Source organism: Protopterus annectens, chromosome 8.part0 (genome assembly GCF_019279795.1).
Source record: "Protopterus annectens isolate FY-2018-M chromosome 8.part0, PAN1.0, whole genome shotgun sequence".
In the NCBI taxonomy this organism is placed as follows: Eukaryota; Metazoa; Chordata; order Ceratodontiformes; family Protopteridae; genus Protopterus; species Protopterus annectens.
The window spans coordinates 279,262,827-279,280,641 of NC_056741.1; the positions used below are offsets into that span (position 1 = coordinate 279,262,827).

The window sequence follows — 17,815 nt, forward strand, 5'->3', positions numbered from 1 at the left end:
AAGTAAACAATTATATTTTTGTTAATAACCAGAACTTTACTTTTCACTTTATTTTTATTTTTTTAAGAATTATTAGAAGTTAAATTAGATAGTAGACACATTTGTAAATTATTTGATCTGATGCTATCTGTGTCATTATTCATCACGGATGGGTCTTGGATCCGTCCTCGGATCCGAGCCGGCAACTGATGGACAGACCCAGAGCTCAAGTTCCTCCCCTTCCCATAATCCCCTGCAGACCTGTAACCCTCAGATTTCGTTTGCCACGGAAATGCCTATGATGTGATTCCAGTAGCATAGCCTTCCTTTCAGATAAGTGCTTAATTTTTCTTCCCTGTAGTCTTTCTTGAAACTCTTTTAGGTTTTTATTGTAGTTGGTGCTAGGTTTCCTCCCCTCCCTGTACTTTTATATAGTTTGTGTATCAGGTTCCTGCCCTTTTTCCCATGGGCTCTTCTCTTCTCCATAGCTAGTTATTTAATTTAATTTACTTTAAAGAAAAAAAAATAGTGGTATTAGTTTTACTTGTTCTCTTTGATAGTGCTTCTGTTCTCTTTATTAGGGGGGTTTTGTGTGTGTGTGTGTGTGTGTGTGTGTGTGTGTGTGTGTGTGTGTGTGTGTGTGTGTGTGTGTGTCTGTGTCTGTGTCTGTGTCTTTTTGAAAGTATGTCTGATAAGCCATCTGGCTTTAAAAGATGCTGCTAATGCGGTCGGAAGATGCTGCATTCCAACTCGCAAGAGAAGTGTGTTTATTGTATAGGACAACCCATCTTGAGATTGAATGCAACATTTGCATCGGATTCAATCCCAGGGCTCTCATGGAGCACAGAAAAAAAATTGCTCTTGAAAGGATTAGCTAAGGGTATTCCCTTGGCTTCGGGATCTCCCTCCTCTGTTTCCCAGATCTTAAGAAGAGGTCCTTACCTCCTCCGAAGGGATCTCCTTCAAAAAAAAAAGCTGAGGCTGTCGGATCGCAGATCTCCGGATCAGAGTCCAGCCTCTATGGCTTCGGATCCGGGCTCCTCCGCTCTGTGGGCCTTGGATCAAGCTCTTGGATCTGAGGCCTCTACGTTCATCGGATCTGTCTAGCACTCCGGCTAAAGCGTTGGATCCTCCTAGAGCTTTGGATCAAATTATCTCAGATACGATACTCATAGATAGCTCCCCCTCCAGATCTAGGTCTTCGGATCAGAGGCGCTGGAGTCGGTCCTCCTTCAGGGATCATAGGACATTGTCTAGGTCTCCAGCTAGATTGCGGCATTTTTCCATATCTTCCAAGTCTTCCAGGAGTTTACTACCTTTAGATGAGGAAACTCCTCACCATTCTTTCCATAAGTCCCAGATTGAGCTGGGCTAGTTACCATCCCCAGCTCATTTGCCTAGGGGTCCTTTTCCATCCACTGGGCTTCACTCTCCTCTTCCAACCCATTTGGGTTTGGAACGCCAGGACCAGAGCATTCCCTGTAAGAGGCTGACGGTGTCGGGTATCCCTCTCTTTCCGGCACCGTCAGGGTCCCTGGCGGATTCTGTTTGTTGCTGTTGGAACAGGCTGCGCCTCAATCCTGTGAGGTTGGTGTTGGTTCCTTCTCGGTGGGGTCGGGTCCGGACTTTTCAGACCATTCCCTTCCTTTGGGGGCTTCAGTATTAGACAGGTTGGGGCTGGTATCATCTGGGGGCCTCAGTGCTCTGTTGAGGTCCTTCCTTCCCTCCCAGGTGGCTGCGGCCATGAGAGAGGACAGTTGGGATTCATCTAGTCTGTAAGCCTTCTAAGCGGTAGAGAGGACCTTCTCCAGCTTGGCTTTCTCCTCTCCTTCATCTCTGGGTCCTTCCCAGCCGTTCTTGGCTTTGGGCAACGAGGCCTCATCATCTGTCCATGGTCAACCCTCCCGTGAGTGCCTTCAGGCGGGCTGTGCTCCGCTTAGGGTCCCGGTCACTTCTGAGTCCTTTCCAGAGCCCACAGTGGAGGAACCCCCTCCAAGAGAATGTGCAAGACGAGGCACTTGGACTCCCCTAGAGAATCCCTCACTGAGGACGTGGATTTCGAGGAAGGGGACTGGTCCCCCAGAGTTCCGCCTGAGGAAGTGTCCTTTGGGGACATCCTTGAAATTCTCAAGCAAAAAGGCAGTTGGTCTTTCTCCACCATGTCTTCGGAGGAATCTGTCTTTCTGAAAGCCTTTGGGATGGGTCATCTTCTACCTGGGTGTCCCTACCTGCCCAATGAGCTTGTGGAACTCCTCGCCAGCAGGGCTTGGAAGGAGCTGGACACAGTGAAACCGGTACCAAAAAAGGCAGACAAATTCCTCAGTCCTCCCCAAAGGTAAAGCTTTTTGGAGTAAGGCCATCCCCGTAGATGCCATTGTGGTGGCCGCTGCTACTAAGAAGGAGCTATTGGAGCAGAGGTCCTCTGTCCATCCCCCGAATAGACGGTCTCTGGCGATTGACTGTTTTGGAAAGTGCGTGTTTGCCTCAGCTAATTTCGGACTGAGTACAACCAACCACATGGCACATTTCACCTGGCTTCAGAGGGATTTGGTATTGGAGCTCATCACCTCCCTCAGAGTTACTGCCCCTGTAGAGTCTTAAGCTGGTATCTCCTAAGCTAGCCACTCTGACTTCCCTGTCTAATGTTTCGAGGAGGTTGATCTCCAATGTGGCAGAGGCCACCTCTCTAGTGTCTGCCCAGGAAATGCCATTATATGGCGTGCCTGGCTTTGCCGCTGTGGTTTTGCTGAACTCTTCAAGGCGTCCTTTACTAATACTCCCTTTGATGGTTCAACCTTGTTTGGACCTTCCATCAAGGAAACATTAACCCTCAGCGAGGAGGAGGGAAAGACTCTGTCCATTGTTGGAATCAAGTTTTCTACCCCTCAGTGATCCTTTTCTGAGACTCAGAGGTAGTAAGAACCTTTGGTTCCACAGGACCCAGTCCTCCTTCCAGGATGCTCCCTTAGAATCCTCTTCCACAAGCCGGGGTAGGGGATTCAATGGTAGACATCACCCCAGAGGCAGAGAGGGTCTGCAGAATCAGGGCTCCCGAGAACCCTTCTTGGAGAAGCCCTCCCAGCGCTCCTGAAGCACTGCCTGGCTGTCCTGCCCTGGAGGCTGTTGGAAGATGATTATCCATTCACCCACTAGCCTGGACAATTATTTTATCATGTCAGTGGGTGTTAAAGGTTATTTCCAGGGTTACTTCATTCCCTTTTTTCAGCCCCCATGTCAAAAATATTCCTGGATGTCCTACCCCACCAATGGGAGCTGGCCCACCTCAAAGTTCTAGACCTTCTTTGAAAAAGAGCCATCCAAGAGGTCCCAACAGGACAACACGGGGTCGGAACTTACTCTCACTTCTTTTTGGTGCCAGAAAGACCGGGGACCTGCATCCAGTTTTGATCCTCAGCAAACTAAATCTATCTGTTCAGAAGTCCAAGCTCCAGATGGTCACTGTTCAGTCCATTCTCTCTCTCTTGCGTAAGGACAATTGGATGTGTTCAGTGGATCTCAAGGATGCATGCCATCATATCAAGATTGACAGACACTCCAGGAGACACCTGCGCTTCTGGTTAAGAAGTCAGTCATTACCAGTTCCGAGCCCTGCCCTTTGGACTCACCATAATCCCCCCAGGTGTTTACCAAATGTATGGCAGTGGTGGCAGCTCATCTCAGGCTGCAAGGCTTCCAGGTCTTTCCATACCTGGATGATTGGCTCCTCATGGCCCCCACAAGGCATCAACTGTCAATATCCACCAACTATACCCTCAACCTTTTTCAGGATCTTGGCATTATGGTCAATTTGCCCAAATCCAATAATTCTCCATGCCAGAACCTGGAATTTACCAGAGTTCAACTGGACACCTTGTTGCAGACTGCAGCACTATCCCTGCGCAGAGTTCACCTTCTTCAGGATCAGGTCTCTCACTTGCTGTCTCCAGAGCATCCAGCAGCTCACCTAATTCTACAGGCATTAGGCTCAATGGCAGCCGCCATCCAATTAGTCCCACTTGCTAGGTATCACATCGGGCGGCACGATGCCAGAGCACTTGTATGAGCTAGGCTTGTAAAGGCTCCAGGTCCATTAGCCTAGTACACACTTATGAACCTATGAACATGCGGGTTTTGCAGTGGACCCTAGCTGTGCAATGGTCTGCTCAGGTTCATCCCATGTCCACACCCATCAGGATGATTCAGGTATGCAAAAATCACCTTGTTTGGTGGCTTTAGTCTCAGGATCTAACTCTCGGCAGGCCCTTTTGTCTTTCTTCACCCAAGGCCACAGTGACCACAGATGCCTCCCTGTTGTGGTGGGTGTGGAATTTTCAGGGAAGGATGGTTCAAGGCACATAGTCACTCATAGAGACCAAATTGCACATAAACATCCTAGAGGTAGCAGTCCTAATGTTGCAAGCCTTTCAGGAGACTCTCCCTCTCGGGGACTATAGCAATTCAAACGGACAACATGGTTGTTGTCTGGTACATCAACAAGCAAGGGGGAACACGATCTTATACCCTGTGCAGGGAGGCCATGAGAGTGTGGGAATGGGCAATGTCTTCCAGGTGCTTTCCTTCTTGTAGCTAACATTCCCGGCAGGTCCATTATGCTGGCCGACAACCTCAGCAGATCCATCTTGAGTCTTCACAAGTGTTCCCTGAATCCATCAGTGGAACATTAGATTATCGACCGCTGGGGTCAACCATGTTGCGATCTCTTTGCCTTTCCAGTCAACCACAAATGTAGCACCTAATTTGTCCTGATCCCCCCCCCCCAAGGGGGAGTCACCCAGTGACTCTCTGATTTACAACTGGCTGTCGGGACTCCTCTATGCTTATCCCCCACTCCTCTAATTCCAAAGGTCTTACAGAAAGCCCTCTGCCTGAAGACTTCTCTCATTCTCATTGCCCTCTTTTGGATTAGTCAGGCATGGTTCTCCCTTCTTCGGTTTCATCTCAAATATCCTCCATGGATAATTGGATCCAGCTCTGGATCTCATCTCCCATCCCTGGGGTTTTCCCCTCCCAACCTTCAGACTTTTCATCTAACTGCTTGGTTTCTCCAGTTCCAGTGATCCTTTCTCAGTCCAGGCTTCCCTCTCTGGTCAGAAATATTATCTTGGAATCTCAGAAGCCATCTACAAAAAGGTGTATTCTAGTAAATGGAGAAGATTTTCTGTCTGGGCCAGACATCACAACTTGGATCCCTTTTCACTCCCGATTCCCTTATTTTTCTGATGTTCATCGTGTGACACTGCTGCAGTCATTACACTTGGGTTATCCTGCCGTCAGGCGGTACCCCAGTCGGCCCGAGTTCCAAAGTCTTGGTCCGGCGTCGGTTGCTGTTGCTTCTTCCCTTACGTCAGTGTGCCAGGGGGATATAAGATGCAACCAATGCCATTTTCATTAGTCTTTCTTCCGCGCGGTGCCCGAAGCAGAAGCAGTTCGCAAGTGCAGGTCGGCCGACTCCTGAGATTTTCATGCCGAATCCTGAACCGAAGTGTTCTAAAAAGCTAAGTACCCCGTTGGGGAAACTTTTTCTTGCCTCAGACCGATGTCAGTAAAAGTTAATAATTGTATTTCTTGTGGGAAGCAAATACCTCATAAGGATTTCCACTCCTACTTTATCCCATGCCTAGGCTCTGACCACAACGTCACTGGTTGTCGGTTTTGTGCTAAGTTTAATAAGCGCACTATTAAACGTCGGTTTGATTTTGCCCGACATTACTTTGGCAGAAAATTTAACGACACCATGCCATCGGAACTTCCGACGACTGGAATTCTTAAACGCAAGGTCAAGGGCAGGCATCCGAGGCACAAGTCTGACGACGAGGCCTCTTCTAGGCTGGTCGCCAGTTCTCCAGTTTTCAACGAGGCACCTACGCAGCCCCTGACGACCGCTACAATAGAACCCCAGACTGCCTCTGACTCCCACGTGGAGCTGGCTGGGCCTTCGGACGCCCCTACAATTCAAATTACCGAGCTTAATCCCACAGAGGGAACCAAGGTAGCTGAACCTTCAACAGCTTCAGAGGGTGTTTTCAGACCTACACAGTTAACAATTAAACCCTCTGTCAAGTGTAACCTCCTATTAAAGCAAAGAAACAGACATAGCAATCTCCAGGGCAGGCTTCCATGCCTAAGAAACAAATGCTTAAAATGGCCGAAGACCTAATCACCCTGATCAGAGGGTCTCAACCCCCTCCAGATAAAAGGCCCAGACAAGAAGCAGACTATGAATCTTCAGACCAGGTGTTCATTTCCTCTGACTCATCCTCAGACCTAGGGTACTCCTTACCCCCTTATGAGGATTCTGATGCTGAGGAATCCATTCCATCAGCTTCTCTGCCTGAGGACTACTCCTTTGGGGAGACATTACATACCATGAGGGAGCATTTCCACTGGGAAGGCCAGGATTATTCAGAATCCAAGAAAAGGCTCAGAGACTTCCTTTTATTGCCTCAACACAGACCCCTTGCTATCCCGCCAGTGTTAGAAATTGTGGATGATGTATACACTGAATCCAGCTTAAACCCTGACTCCTTACCACCAGCCCCAGTTAAGCCAGATAGATATTACAGAGTCCCTGACTCACAAATTTCTTTACAAAAGCCCTGTTGCTGACCCTGAAACTATTTATCAGGGACTCAAAGGGATTAAGGCTTCATCAGCAAAAAAACAGCCCCCTCTGTCAGAGATTCTAGAGCATTAGACAAATGGGGCAAGAAAGTTTATACATCTGCAACTTTAGCCAATATCAGCAATTTTTAATGTCTCAGCTGAAACAAGAGATGCTTCCAGATTCAGATCCGCCTAATTTGAAAGAAATGCAGGATTTATTGCATGCAGCTGAACAGGTGGGAAAACATACTTTGCAATGTGGTTTTGATTCCTTAGAGGCCTCCTGCAGAGCAGCAGTTACAGGCTCTGTCATTAGAAGGCATGCTTGGTTAAAAGAACATACACTAACAGAACATGTGAAGGCCAAATTACTGGATGCACCTTTGCAACGGGATGTGTTGATTGGAGTTAAAGCAGAGGAGGTATTAAAAAAGATGGAAGATAAGGCAAAATCTATGCAAACGGTCAAAGATTTCTTACAGGTTCAACCCCCTCGTTTCAGCAGAAATTGGCCAACCAAAAATTGGTCCTTTCCAGTCAGACAGACCTCAAAGGGGCAGATATAGACGTCCAAGAGGTAGAGGTCAGACGCAAGGCCCTTACAGACCTCGACAGTGGGGTGCGCCAGGCCAGAAAGAAGGGGAAGACGGACCTCAACCTTATAAAAACAGTTTCAATTACTTCCTACTACGGCTGCCAAACAGCTCTCTCTTGGCAGTCCCCTTAGGAGGAAAACTGGCTCTTTTTTATCACAATTGGCTTTGCATCACCAAAGACAAATGGGTTCTCAACATCATTCATCAAGGTTACAGGTTCCACTTCCACACTCTCCCAAGATTAAAAGGAATGCCAAATCTGCCACCAAATCAATGGGCAGAGGCTCAGAAACAAATTACAGCACTCATGGACATGAGAGCTATTCAAAAGGTACCACCACAAGAGCAAGGACAAAGATTTTATTCAAGACTCTTTCTGGTTCCCAGAAAGGACAAAGCCTGGAGACCCATTCTGGACCTTTCTTCTCTGAACACTTACCTGGATGTTCCGAAATTCAAAATGTTGACACTACAGCAGCTTCTTCCCATGCTGGGCAAGAAAGCTTGGCTCGTGACTTTGGGCCTCAAAGAGGCATACCTGCATGTCCCTATCAGACAAAACTGCAGAAGATACCTCAGATTTCTAGCAGGTTCAATGCACTATCAATTCTCTGCACTGCCCTTTGGCTTATCTACTGCGCCCAGGGTCTTCACAAAGTGCCTGGCACCAGTAATTGCATTTTGCAGGCAAAAAGGAATTCAAATTTACCCATACCTGGACAACTGCCTAATTCTAGCAGAGAGCAAGGACATTCTTCTAAAGCATCTGGCGTACGTAAACAGTTAAGTTGCCTGGGGTACACAGTAAACGAAAATAAATCAAAACTAGTGCCCTCACAACAGATAATATTCCTGGGTGTCAGCTTAAACACAATGGCCCAGATGGCTTATCTCATGCCAGACAAGCAAGGACAACTGACTCAGTATTTTAATTTAATGGCAACAAAGACCCAACTACCTGCAAGAAAAATTCTGCAGGCCTTGGGCTACATGGCATCCTGCATACTACTAATTCCATATGCCAGTCTGCATATGAGGAAAATACAATGGTACCTAAAGAGTGTATGGTCTCAACACTGTCAAAATTTGGAAACTGTTATACTACTAATTCCTTGCCTACAACAGGAGCTTCAATGGTGGGCTCAAGCTTGTCACCTCAACAAGGGACAGCCTTTTACTCAACCCACAGCCAGGCAGACACTCCCAACAGATGCATCGGATTATGCTTGGGGAGCACACATGGCAGGAAAATGTATTCAGGGTGAGTGGCCCGCAGAACAGAGACATCTCCACATCAATCAAAAAGAGATGCTAGCTGTACAAAATGCAATTATATCTTTCAAGGACCTGCTACATCCAGGACAACTACCAGTAAAGACAGACAACACCACAGTTGTGTGGTACATAAACAAACAAGGGGGCACACACTCCTACCCCCTCTGCAGACAAGCCATGAACTTGTGGAATACAGCTTTAAACTACCAAGTTCATTCCTGCCAGGAGAGAAAAACACACTGGCAGACGACCTAAGCAGAAACATCATGGATCCTCCCGAATGGCAATTGAGTCCACAAATATTCAGAATGATACCACAAAAATGCGGGAAACCAGACATAGATCTGTTTACAACCCCAATGAACTGCCAAATACAGAAATTCTGCACAAGGAGCTACCATCCACAAGCATGGAAAGTAGATGCCCTGTCATTCAGCTGAAAAAAACTACAAGTATACGCTTTCCCTCCTCTACCTCTCCTTCCAAAGGTACTCATAAAAGCCAGGCAGGAAGATCCAAAGATGATTCTGATTGCACTGGACTGGCCGCGCCAGCACTGGTACCCAATCTTAAAGAACTTTGCACAAGAACCACCCTGGATTTTGCCTCAAATCCCACAGCTGTTGACACAACACAACAATCAGATACTTCACAGCCAGCTAAAAACCTTAAATCTAGCTGCATGGAAAATTTCTTAACCAACCAAGCATTGTCTCTCTCCAGAGCTGTTATGGATGTCATTCTGGAGGCCAGGAGGCCTAGCACCAGGAAAGCCTACTCGGATAAATGGAAGAGATTATGTGCCTGGAACCAAGCACACAGCCTTGACCCTCTTGTACCAAACATTCCTCAGATACTTCAATACTTAACTGAGATGCTGGACCAAGGGCCTCTCTTTCTCATCCATCAAGAGTCATGCCTCAGCCATTTCTGCTCATTACAACATGGATCCACCAATTTTTGAAATCCTTTGCTCAAACAGTACCTCAGAGGGGCTAAAAACACTAGACTGCCCCGTAGAGCACCCACACCAACTTGGGACCTCAACTTTGTTTTGGAAAAATTAACTTTACCTCCTTTTGAGCCAGCTAACACAGCTGATTTAAAATACATCTCTTGGAAGACAGCTCTGCTACTGGCAATAACATCAGCAAGAAGAGTTTCAGAAGTACAAGCTCTAATGGCAGTGGAACCTTTCCTCATCTTGCACCAGGACAGGGTGTCCTTAAGAACTAACCCTACGTTTATGCCAAAGGTAGTATCAAGTGTGGCTCTAAACCAAACTATTCACTTGACAACTTTTTATCCAAAGCCACAGAACAAAGGAGAGAGACTACTACATACCTTGGACATTCACAGACAGTTACGCTTCTACTTGGACAAAACCAAAGCTTTCAGGAAATCTGAGCAATTATTGGTAGCATACGCTGCAGGAGCACAGGGAAAAGCCATTTCAAAACAGACTATTTCAAAATGGATAGCTCACTGTATACGTTTCTGCTATACCCACCATGGGAAACCTGTACCTAGCAGCATTAGATCTCACTCCACCAGGGCAACAGCCACTTCAACTGCCTACCTCAGAGGAGTGCCCACCAAGGATATTTTAGAAGCAGCAACATGGAGTTCTGTCCATACTTTCACCAAACATTACCATTTGCCTTTATATTCCAAATCCAGAGCTGGCTTTGCCACTGCTCTTCTGCAGGGCCTTATAGCCACCCCTAATGCCTTATAGATCCATCCACCCTACCTCAGCTTTGGGATTCCTCCCAAGTGTAATGACTGCAGCAGTGTCACACGATGAGCATAGTACAGTTTTGTACCTACCATAAATGTAGATGTTCGAGTGTAGACACTGCTGCAGTCCAGGTTACCCTCCCTCCTTCCCCTCTAACTATATCTGGCACATACCTAGCTCTTCTGCCCTTAATTCCTAAAAGGGAGTATTTGCTGGTAATTAAAAATGGCTGTTTGCTTTTCTTTTACGTATATATTTCACTAGCTATTTGCAAGGCCTACCAATTTGGGGGCACCTGACATCTGGGGCAAGAAAAACTAAAGAAAATGGTGTCGGCTGCATCTTATATCCCCCTGCTGCACTGATGTTAGGGAAGAAGCGACAGCAACCGACTCCGGACCAAGACTTTGGAACTCAGGCCGACTGGGGTACCGCCTGATGGCAGGATATAACCCAAGTGTAATGACTGCAGCAGTGTCTACACTCGAACATCTACATTTATGGTAGGTACAAAACTGTACTTTCTTGACTCCTCTCTATTAGGAAGGTCCTAATTTCTCCACGATTAAACTTCAGTTGGTGGTCATATCTGATTTCCATTTGAATGAAGGTCCTACATTTTCTTCAAAACTTTGCAAAGCCTTTCTCAAGGGAATTTTTCTCCTTCGACCTCCTATCAAAGATCCTTCCCCACCATGGGATTTAACTCTGGAGTTGCAGCCTTTGACACAAAACCCCTTTGAACCAGCTGCTTCTTGTGATCTTGTATTTCTGTCTTGGAAGACAGCCTTCCTGGTGGCTGTTAGCTCTGCCAAGAGTTTCCAAGTTACAGGCTGTCAATATTAAACCCCCTTTCCCGATCTTCCACAAGAATAGGGTTACCCTCAGGACAAACCCTTCGTTCAAAGTAGCTTTGGTGGCTAACCTCAATCGGTCTGTTCTGCTACCAGTTTTCTTTCCCAATTATTCTATTAAGGGGAATATACTTTGCATTGCTTAGACGTCGCCAGGCAATTACGTTTTTGTCTTAAGAGGACTGAGGAATTTCGAAAGTCGGTACAGCTTTTCATGGCCTTTTCTCAGGCCAGAGCAGACATGGCTATTTCTAAGGTAACTATTTCCAGATAGATTGCTAGTTGTACTTCCTACATTTATGACAGCAGGCATATGGAGCTTCCCAGACTGGTTAAGGCCCATTCTGCTAGATCTTTGGCTACATCTTCAGCCTTCCTAGTTAAGATTTCTGTGGATGAAATTTGTTCTGCTACTGCTTGGTCTAGCCCTCACACCTTTATGTCTCACTATATGTTGGATCTGGTGTGTAGGAACATTGCTTCCTTTGGTTCCTCTGTGCTCCAGCACATCCTTCCCTGAGGCCACCAGGGTTCATAGTAGCTGGGGACTCTGACCCATCCATGATGAATAATCACACGGATAGAATCAGATAAAGAGTTATGTACTTACTATAACTTGGAATCTGTGCTATCCAGTGTCATTATTCAATATGCTCCCGCCCTTCTTCACCTTCCTTCTGGGGACCTGGTGATATTGGAGAAATGTTTCTCTTTGTGGATAGTATGTCTCTGGGACAGACGCTGCTGTCCTTTTTCTCTATCTAGCAAACCCAATCTGAGGGTTACAGTTCAGCAGGGGATTATGGGTAGGGGAGGAGCTTGAGCTGTGGCTCTATTCATCACTTGCCAGCTCAGATCTGAGGTTGAATCCAAGACCCATCCATGATGAATAATGATACTGGATAGCACAGATTCCAAGTTATAGTAAATACATAACTCTTTTTTTTTTTTTTTACTTTGTATAGTTTTAGATAGTTTTGCTGTTAAACTTTGTCATTTAATTGTTATAAGCAATAAAAAATATTTTAACAAAAAAGAAAACTCATCAAAAACTAAGCACTGTACATAGAATAAATTCCTTACAGACTCTGCCAAGGTAACTCTAGCTACCATTTACACTTCTCTCCTATGTGGAACCCCTATCATGACCAACCTATAAGCCTCACCTAGTTCTGAACACTGCTATAACAAAGTTGCCAGATTCACTTGCTGCAAACCTTATCAGATACCACCACTGTTTAGCACTAAAAGCACTTAACTGGCTTGAGCTTCCTCACCACCTATCTTATACTCAGCTCACCTTAACCCATAAAATCATCCATACCCCATCCGTCTGCTCAGCAATTAGACCCCTACTTCAATATTGTCTTCCAAATTGTCTCCTTTTTTCAAATAAAAAAACTGCTTATCTGCAAACTACAAAGGGCTGCTGGGGTCAGTCGATGCTCCAATAGTGCAGGTAAAACTTAGACCTGATTGATATAGGAATTTTATTCAATCACAGACCTTCATCTTTTCCAACCATTATTAAAAGACTTCCTCTCTGCCTCCTGGCTTTGTCCCTGTTCCCAGCTGCAGCATAACTCTCGAATACCCTTCATTACTTTTCTTATACCTCCCTTTAAAGCACTAAATCACTTAACCTGCTTATCCCCTTCTAATACCTCACTTTATTGTACTGCTTAATTTACTGTACCTACTTCTAATTAGCACAGCCAAATTACTGTTCTATCTCTACTTCTGTTAACATTTAATCTTGCTTATCTCCTGTAATTACCCACTCACTCTGTATTTCTTCAATTACTCCTACCTATCTTGTACATCACTGTTCTATCTGTAAAGTCTCAGTACAAAGCTTGTAAATTTAATGTCTGTGGATATCAATACAAATTTTATTTTGCTGACTATGATGCTATGTATTCACTGAAACTGCATTATAAAATTTGTTATTGTAAATATTGATCCTATTACATATGATACCTTGGAGTTTTTCTCCCCTGGCTTCCACTGAAAAAGGCACCTGTGCCCATTTGGACTTTCCCAGTAAATAAATGTCAGTAAGTTAAATAAAATAAATATCTTTAACCTGATTTCTTATGGTAGGGTTAGATTAATCAGATTGGTTTTGTCCCCCCCCCCCCAGCTCTAGTTATACATGCTAACCTTTACCTTGCACCCAAACCCAGCATTATCCTTTACCTTATAAAAACCTTCCCTGTAACAATCCCACTGCACATGACACATCTAGAACACACACACACACACACACACACACACACACACACACACACACACACACACACACACACACACACACACACACACACACCACCTAGCTTAATCTCTGCTCTAACCATAATACTTGAAACACCAGCATAAACACTCCATTAAGCTTTCCACTTACTAATCTTTACCCTAACTCCTCCATGCCTGTACACAGTCCAACCACCCTAATCTCCAAACCTGCATTTACTTCTGACTGAAATCCAATGCATTCAGCGAAATGCCTATTCAGTCTTATAAGCAAACATGGAAAGCATTCCACTAAATTAATATTTCAGTCCTTTGCTGGTGAGCTGTGTGTGTGTTTATAGCTATATATCCAGGTGGTTATCAATTCTGTGGAGTAGAGAGTTGAAACAGTGACTGTGAACCAGAAGATCCTTGTTCTAGTAAAGGCCTGGTGAAGTTGACCTTAGGTGAGGTTGGAATAAGTTGCTTAATGCTGATGTGTGTGTGTGTGTGTGTGTGTGTGTGTGTGTGTGTGGGCAAAAGTGAAAAGGAAGCAGAGGCATATTTTCTGTAGTAGATGTCTGTGTTTACATTAGGTTTGTGCACATGAATTGCATTAACCTTACTGCTTGCCATGTGCAGGGAATACGGCTTTAAAGATGCCCGAAATGGCAACATTCTCCCTACGATTAAGATATTGTCATATTGGAATACCTCTATCTTCTCCTAACTTTGTACTGGGGTTCCACTATCTCCTTTCCACTTTACTGGAGATTGCAGAGGGGCTATTGGCATACAGCAGATGGTAGATAGTATGAATACATTAAAAGTTTGTGGAAATAAAGGTGGTCAGTCGAACTGCTTATTAAAAATGATACAATACTTTGAAACCTTTTATCAGTATTGTTTTACGCAAATGGAATCTTTAACTATGGCCCAGAAAACAACACTTTGATTGTTCTGTAGATTTAATTAAAATAGCACATTGTTTGAACTTTGTTTTCCATTTGAATAATAGCATGGTTAGCTGGTATTAGTCAGTCATCACTTGTGTTAAATAGTTGTGCTTCTTTTCTCAGGGTGAACTTGTACAGGAAGAGCTTTTTGTTGCAGTGGAGATGCTATCAGCTGTGGCCTTGATTAATCAGGCCCTGGAAGCTAGAGACATTAATGGATTTTGGGATAACCTGTTCAGTCCTGCAGCTGGGCTGTCTGATATTGAAGATGATAATATGCAGCGGTAAGTTTATAATGAATCTATTGTCCTGTAGTCAAAAGCTCTTTGGGTGAGCCTTGTTGCTTAACACACTTGCATTTCTATAACTTGCCTGTCAGAATGGATTGGTCAGCATGCTGGATTTCCAAATAAGTGTGATACTTCCTGTAACACTCCCACCGCGCATGAAATCTAGAGCACAAAATACAAAAACATTAAAACACACATGCATCACCTAACTTAATCCCTACTCTAACCATAATACTGAAACAGTACCATAAACACTCCATTAAGCTTTCCCCTTCCTAACCTTTACCCTAACACCCCCCCTCCCCCAATGGTCAGTCATGGTGTTCAACATTAGATCACTACTGCACTATACAAAGATGTTTGAATTTTATCCTGCCAAGGATGTGATCACCAGCCAGCTTTTCAAAGCTTAAGTGGCATGTCCCATGTGCCGTAACAGTCATGTACCCCAAGGAGAGTTGGATAAAAGCAACAGTTAGGGTACCACAACTTCAGAGCGTTCTTGTTGCCGAAATCCACTCCCTCTATAGACTTATTGCAATTGACAATCAGCTACTGATTCTTTGTCTGGGCAATTAAGTACCCTTCTGGGCTTAACATTCCAATACATAATCTTTCTGAGGCAAAACATATTTTTTTCTGCTGTTTTATGCTAGAAAATATATTTTAGATATGGACTGTCATTACATGTAAAGTTTTTCTTTTTCTTGACTGAATGATTTTGTGGAAAATGTGTAGCAAAAAATGCTTTGCATATTTATTTCTACATTGTGTAGAAAATATTTTGTAGAGCAGGATATCATGGTTTGGGGACTATCACTGAGTTTTTTACTTAAAATGTTTATTTTTTCTGTCAAGACTTTTACTGATTTATTCAGGCTCTGTGCCTTGCCTCTCAGACTCTATTTCTGCTACCCGTGGAGCTGTTAACAGACTCTTCAGTTCTTCCTTGTCCTGTCCACAAGAAGAACATTTGCAGGGAGTCTTGTGTGTCAGGTAGACTCCCTCACTACCTTAGCCACCAATGGGTGACTGCTGTGGTCAAACCAGGTTCCTTGGACAGCTCATTGCTGTCTTTTTTCTGGTGTAGCTTTTTGGGGAAACCACTAAGGAATGGAAGTTAGAAACATCCTTTGTGTCTGTTGAGTTGTCCTCACCAGGCAAGGGAGGGGACCACTCTTGTCTGTCTTGGGTGAAGGTTGAAATGAAGTTTTACTTCATAGCCAGGCTAGGTGCCTGATGACTATGTTAGTGTGCCTGTGATGAGTCTTCCATTTTCCAGGGGTCACCCAGGAACAGAAAGCAAAAAGATAACCGTCTCTTGTCTGTTTCTCCTCTTAGCACAGGGAAGGATTACTGGGATTGGATAAGAGAGTGCTTTGCTCACTAATATTTTAAATCATATTCCATCTCAGAACTTGAATAAGAAAAGAAAAAAATATTTTCTTCTCTTTCTGACGCTTATTTCCGGTCAAAAGAACAGGTGTTTGAAGGAGACCTTTCCTTCAGTTAATTCTTTTCAAGATAAAGATTCTTATTCTGAGGAAGGTTTCTCCAGGTTTTCCTCCAGAAGAATTTTTTTTTCTGATCTTTTTCTGAAACCATTTTTCTAATGTGAAAGATTTGTTTCAGTGGGAACATAATGACATCCCTAGCTCCCAGTAGTAGTGTGATTTGTTGCATCTGTTTTATCCTCTCCCTGCAGCTGTCCCTCTTGTTTTTATCGGCTTGGAGGATGTTTTCATAACAAATTACAGTATGCCTGAATATATATCTCCTGCTCATAAAAGTCTGATAGATTCAGCAAAGTCCCTCAGACACAAAAATCTTTTTTCTAATCCCTAATGAGGTTCTGCATTGATTTCCTTATCAAAGCCTTCTATCGCAAAACATGTGAATGCTGTCATTTTTTTATGACAAAGATGGTAGAGCCTTTGATAGATTTGGGAAGAAAGGCTACTGTTCTGTTTCTTTAACTTAAAGAATTTTGAATTGTCAGACTCATTTTAAAATTTTTGCTGTATTCTTTTGATTAATTGAGAAGGTCAGTTAACCTCCCTTCTCCAGAGGTTAAAACAGCATGGAATGTTTTACTTGTGTTGGCCTTCCAGATACCAAAACACCATTTAAAGTGCTCTAAGGAGTCTGCTCTGTTCCCATAGATAGGTTCATAGGTTTATAGGTAGGTACTAGGCTATCTGCCCAAGGCATTTTTAAGCCTAGCCAGAATGTGTTGGCTTTCGCGCCCCATTGATTAATTAACTGAACCTCTGTCAAGCAGAGCCAATGAAGTGATCCCAGGGGTGTATTTTCTGTTACCCATCCACTCGTCAAGGCTTCTCTTGAAGAGTGTTAGTGAGGGGCTCTGCCTAATGTAGTTAGGAATTTTGTTCCAAAGCATGGGGAGTCTCTGTGACAGGAATCTATCCCTCCAGCATGTTCTATTTATTTTTGTGGCAAGGTTTTGCTCACTAGAGCGCGTGACTCGCAGTGATTTGGATTTCTTTAGGTGGAGCATGTCCATCAGTTCTGAGTTGGACATGGCTTTGTAAGTCAGGCAGAGATCACCTCTGAGTAAGCGATATGCCACTGAGTACAGCTGGAGTTTTTTCAGTCGGGCTGCATAGGACATATGTTTGAGGCCAGTAATCCTCTTGGTGAGGTGCTTTTGCGGTCTTTCCAGCTGTTGGAAGTGTCTTGTGAGGTACATCCCAAATGGGGCATTGTACTCTATGATGGGTCTGATGAGTGACGAGTAGAGGGGCACTATAACCTCTTTATTACTAGATGCGAAGCCCTTAGTAATTAGATGGGCCACATAGAAGGATTTCCTAACTACTTTGGCAATATGATTGTCAAAGGAGAGATTACTATCTACCTGTGTCCCCAGATCTCTTATTACCTCTTCTGTATTAAGGGGGCTGCCGCCTATGTGGTAATTCGTGGGCGTTTTGTTTTTCCCAAACGGGATGACTATGCATTTTTGGTATTTAGCTTGAGGCCATGACTTTGACACAAAGTGTCTGTCTCAGTAAGGCCTTTTTGAAGGATGTCCTTGTCAGCCGGAGAGTCAATTATGCCTCCCAGTTTGCAGTCATCTGCAAACTTGGTTAGCCATAGTCCTCCTGTGTTTGCCTGTACTTCTGAGAAATATATGCCGAACAGTAGAGGTCCCAGAACCAAGCCTTGTGGGACACGACTTGTGACTGGATTAGAGTCTGACCTGGAGCCCGCTATTCTTACCGTGTGAGTTCTGTCTGTAAGCCAG

General features: G+C 44.4%; 1 protein-coding gene across 1 annotated transcript in view; it reads left to right on the plus strand.

Annotated features, from left to right (window-relative positions):
- The window catches only part of IQGAP3 (IQ motif containing GTPase activating protein 3), a 2,364,408-nt gene that overhangs the window by 359,592 nt on the left and 1,987,001 nt on the right, over positions 1 to 17,815 (plus strand). Inside the window, exon 13 of the mRNA XM_044079778.1 lies at positions 14,381 to 14,541. Coding sequence (XP_043935713.1) covers positions 14,381 to 14,541 — 161 coding nt within the window. The remainder of the gene's footprint in view (positions 1 to 14,380; positions 14,542 to 17,815) is intronic.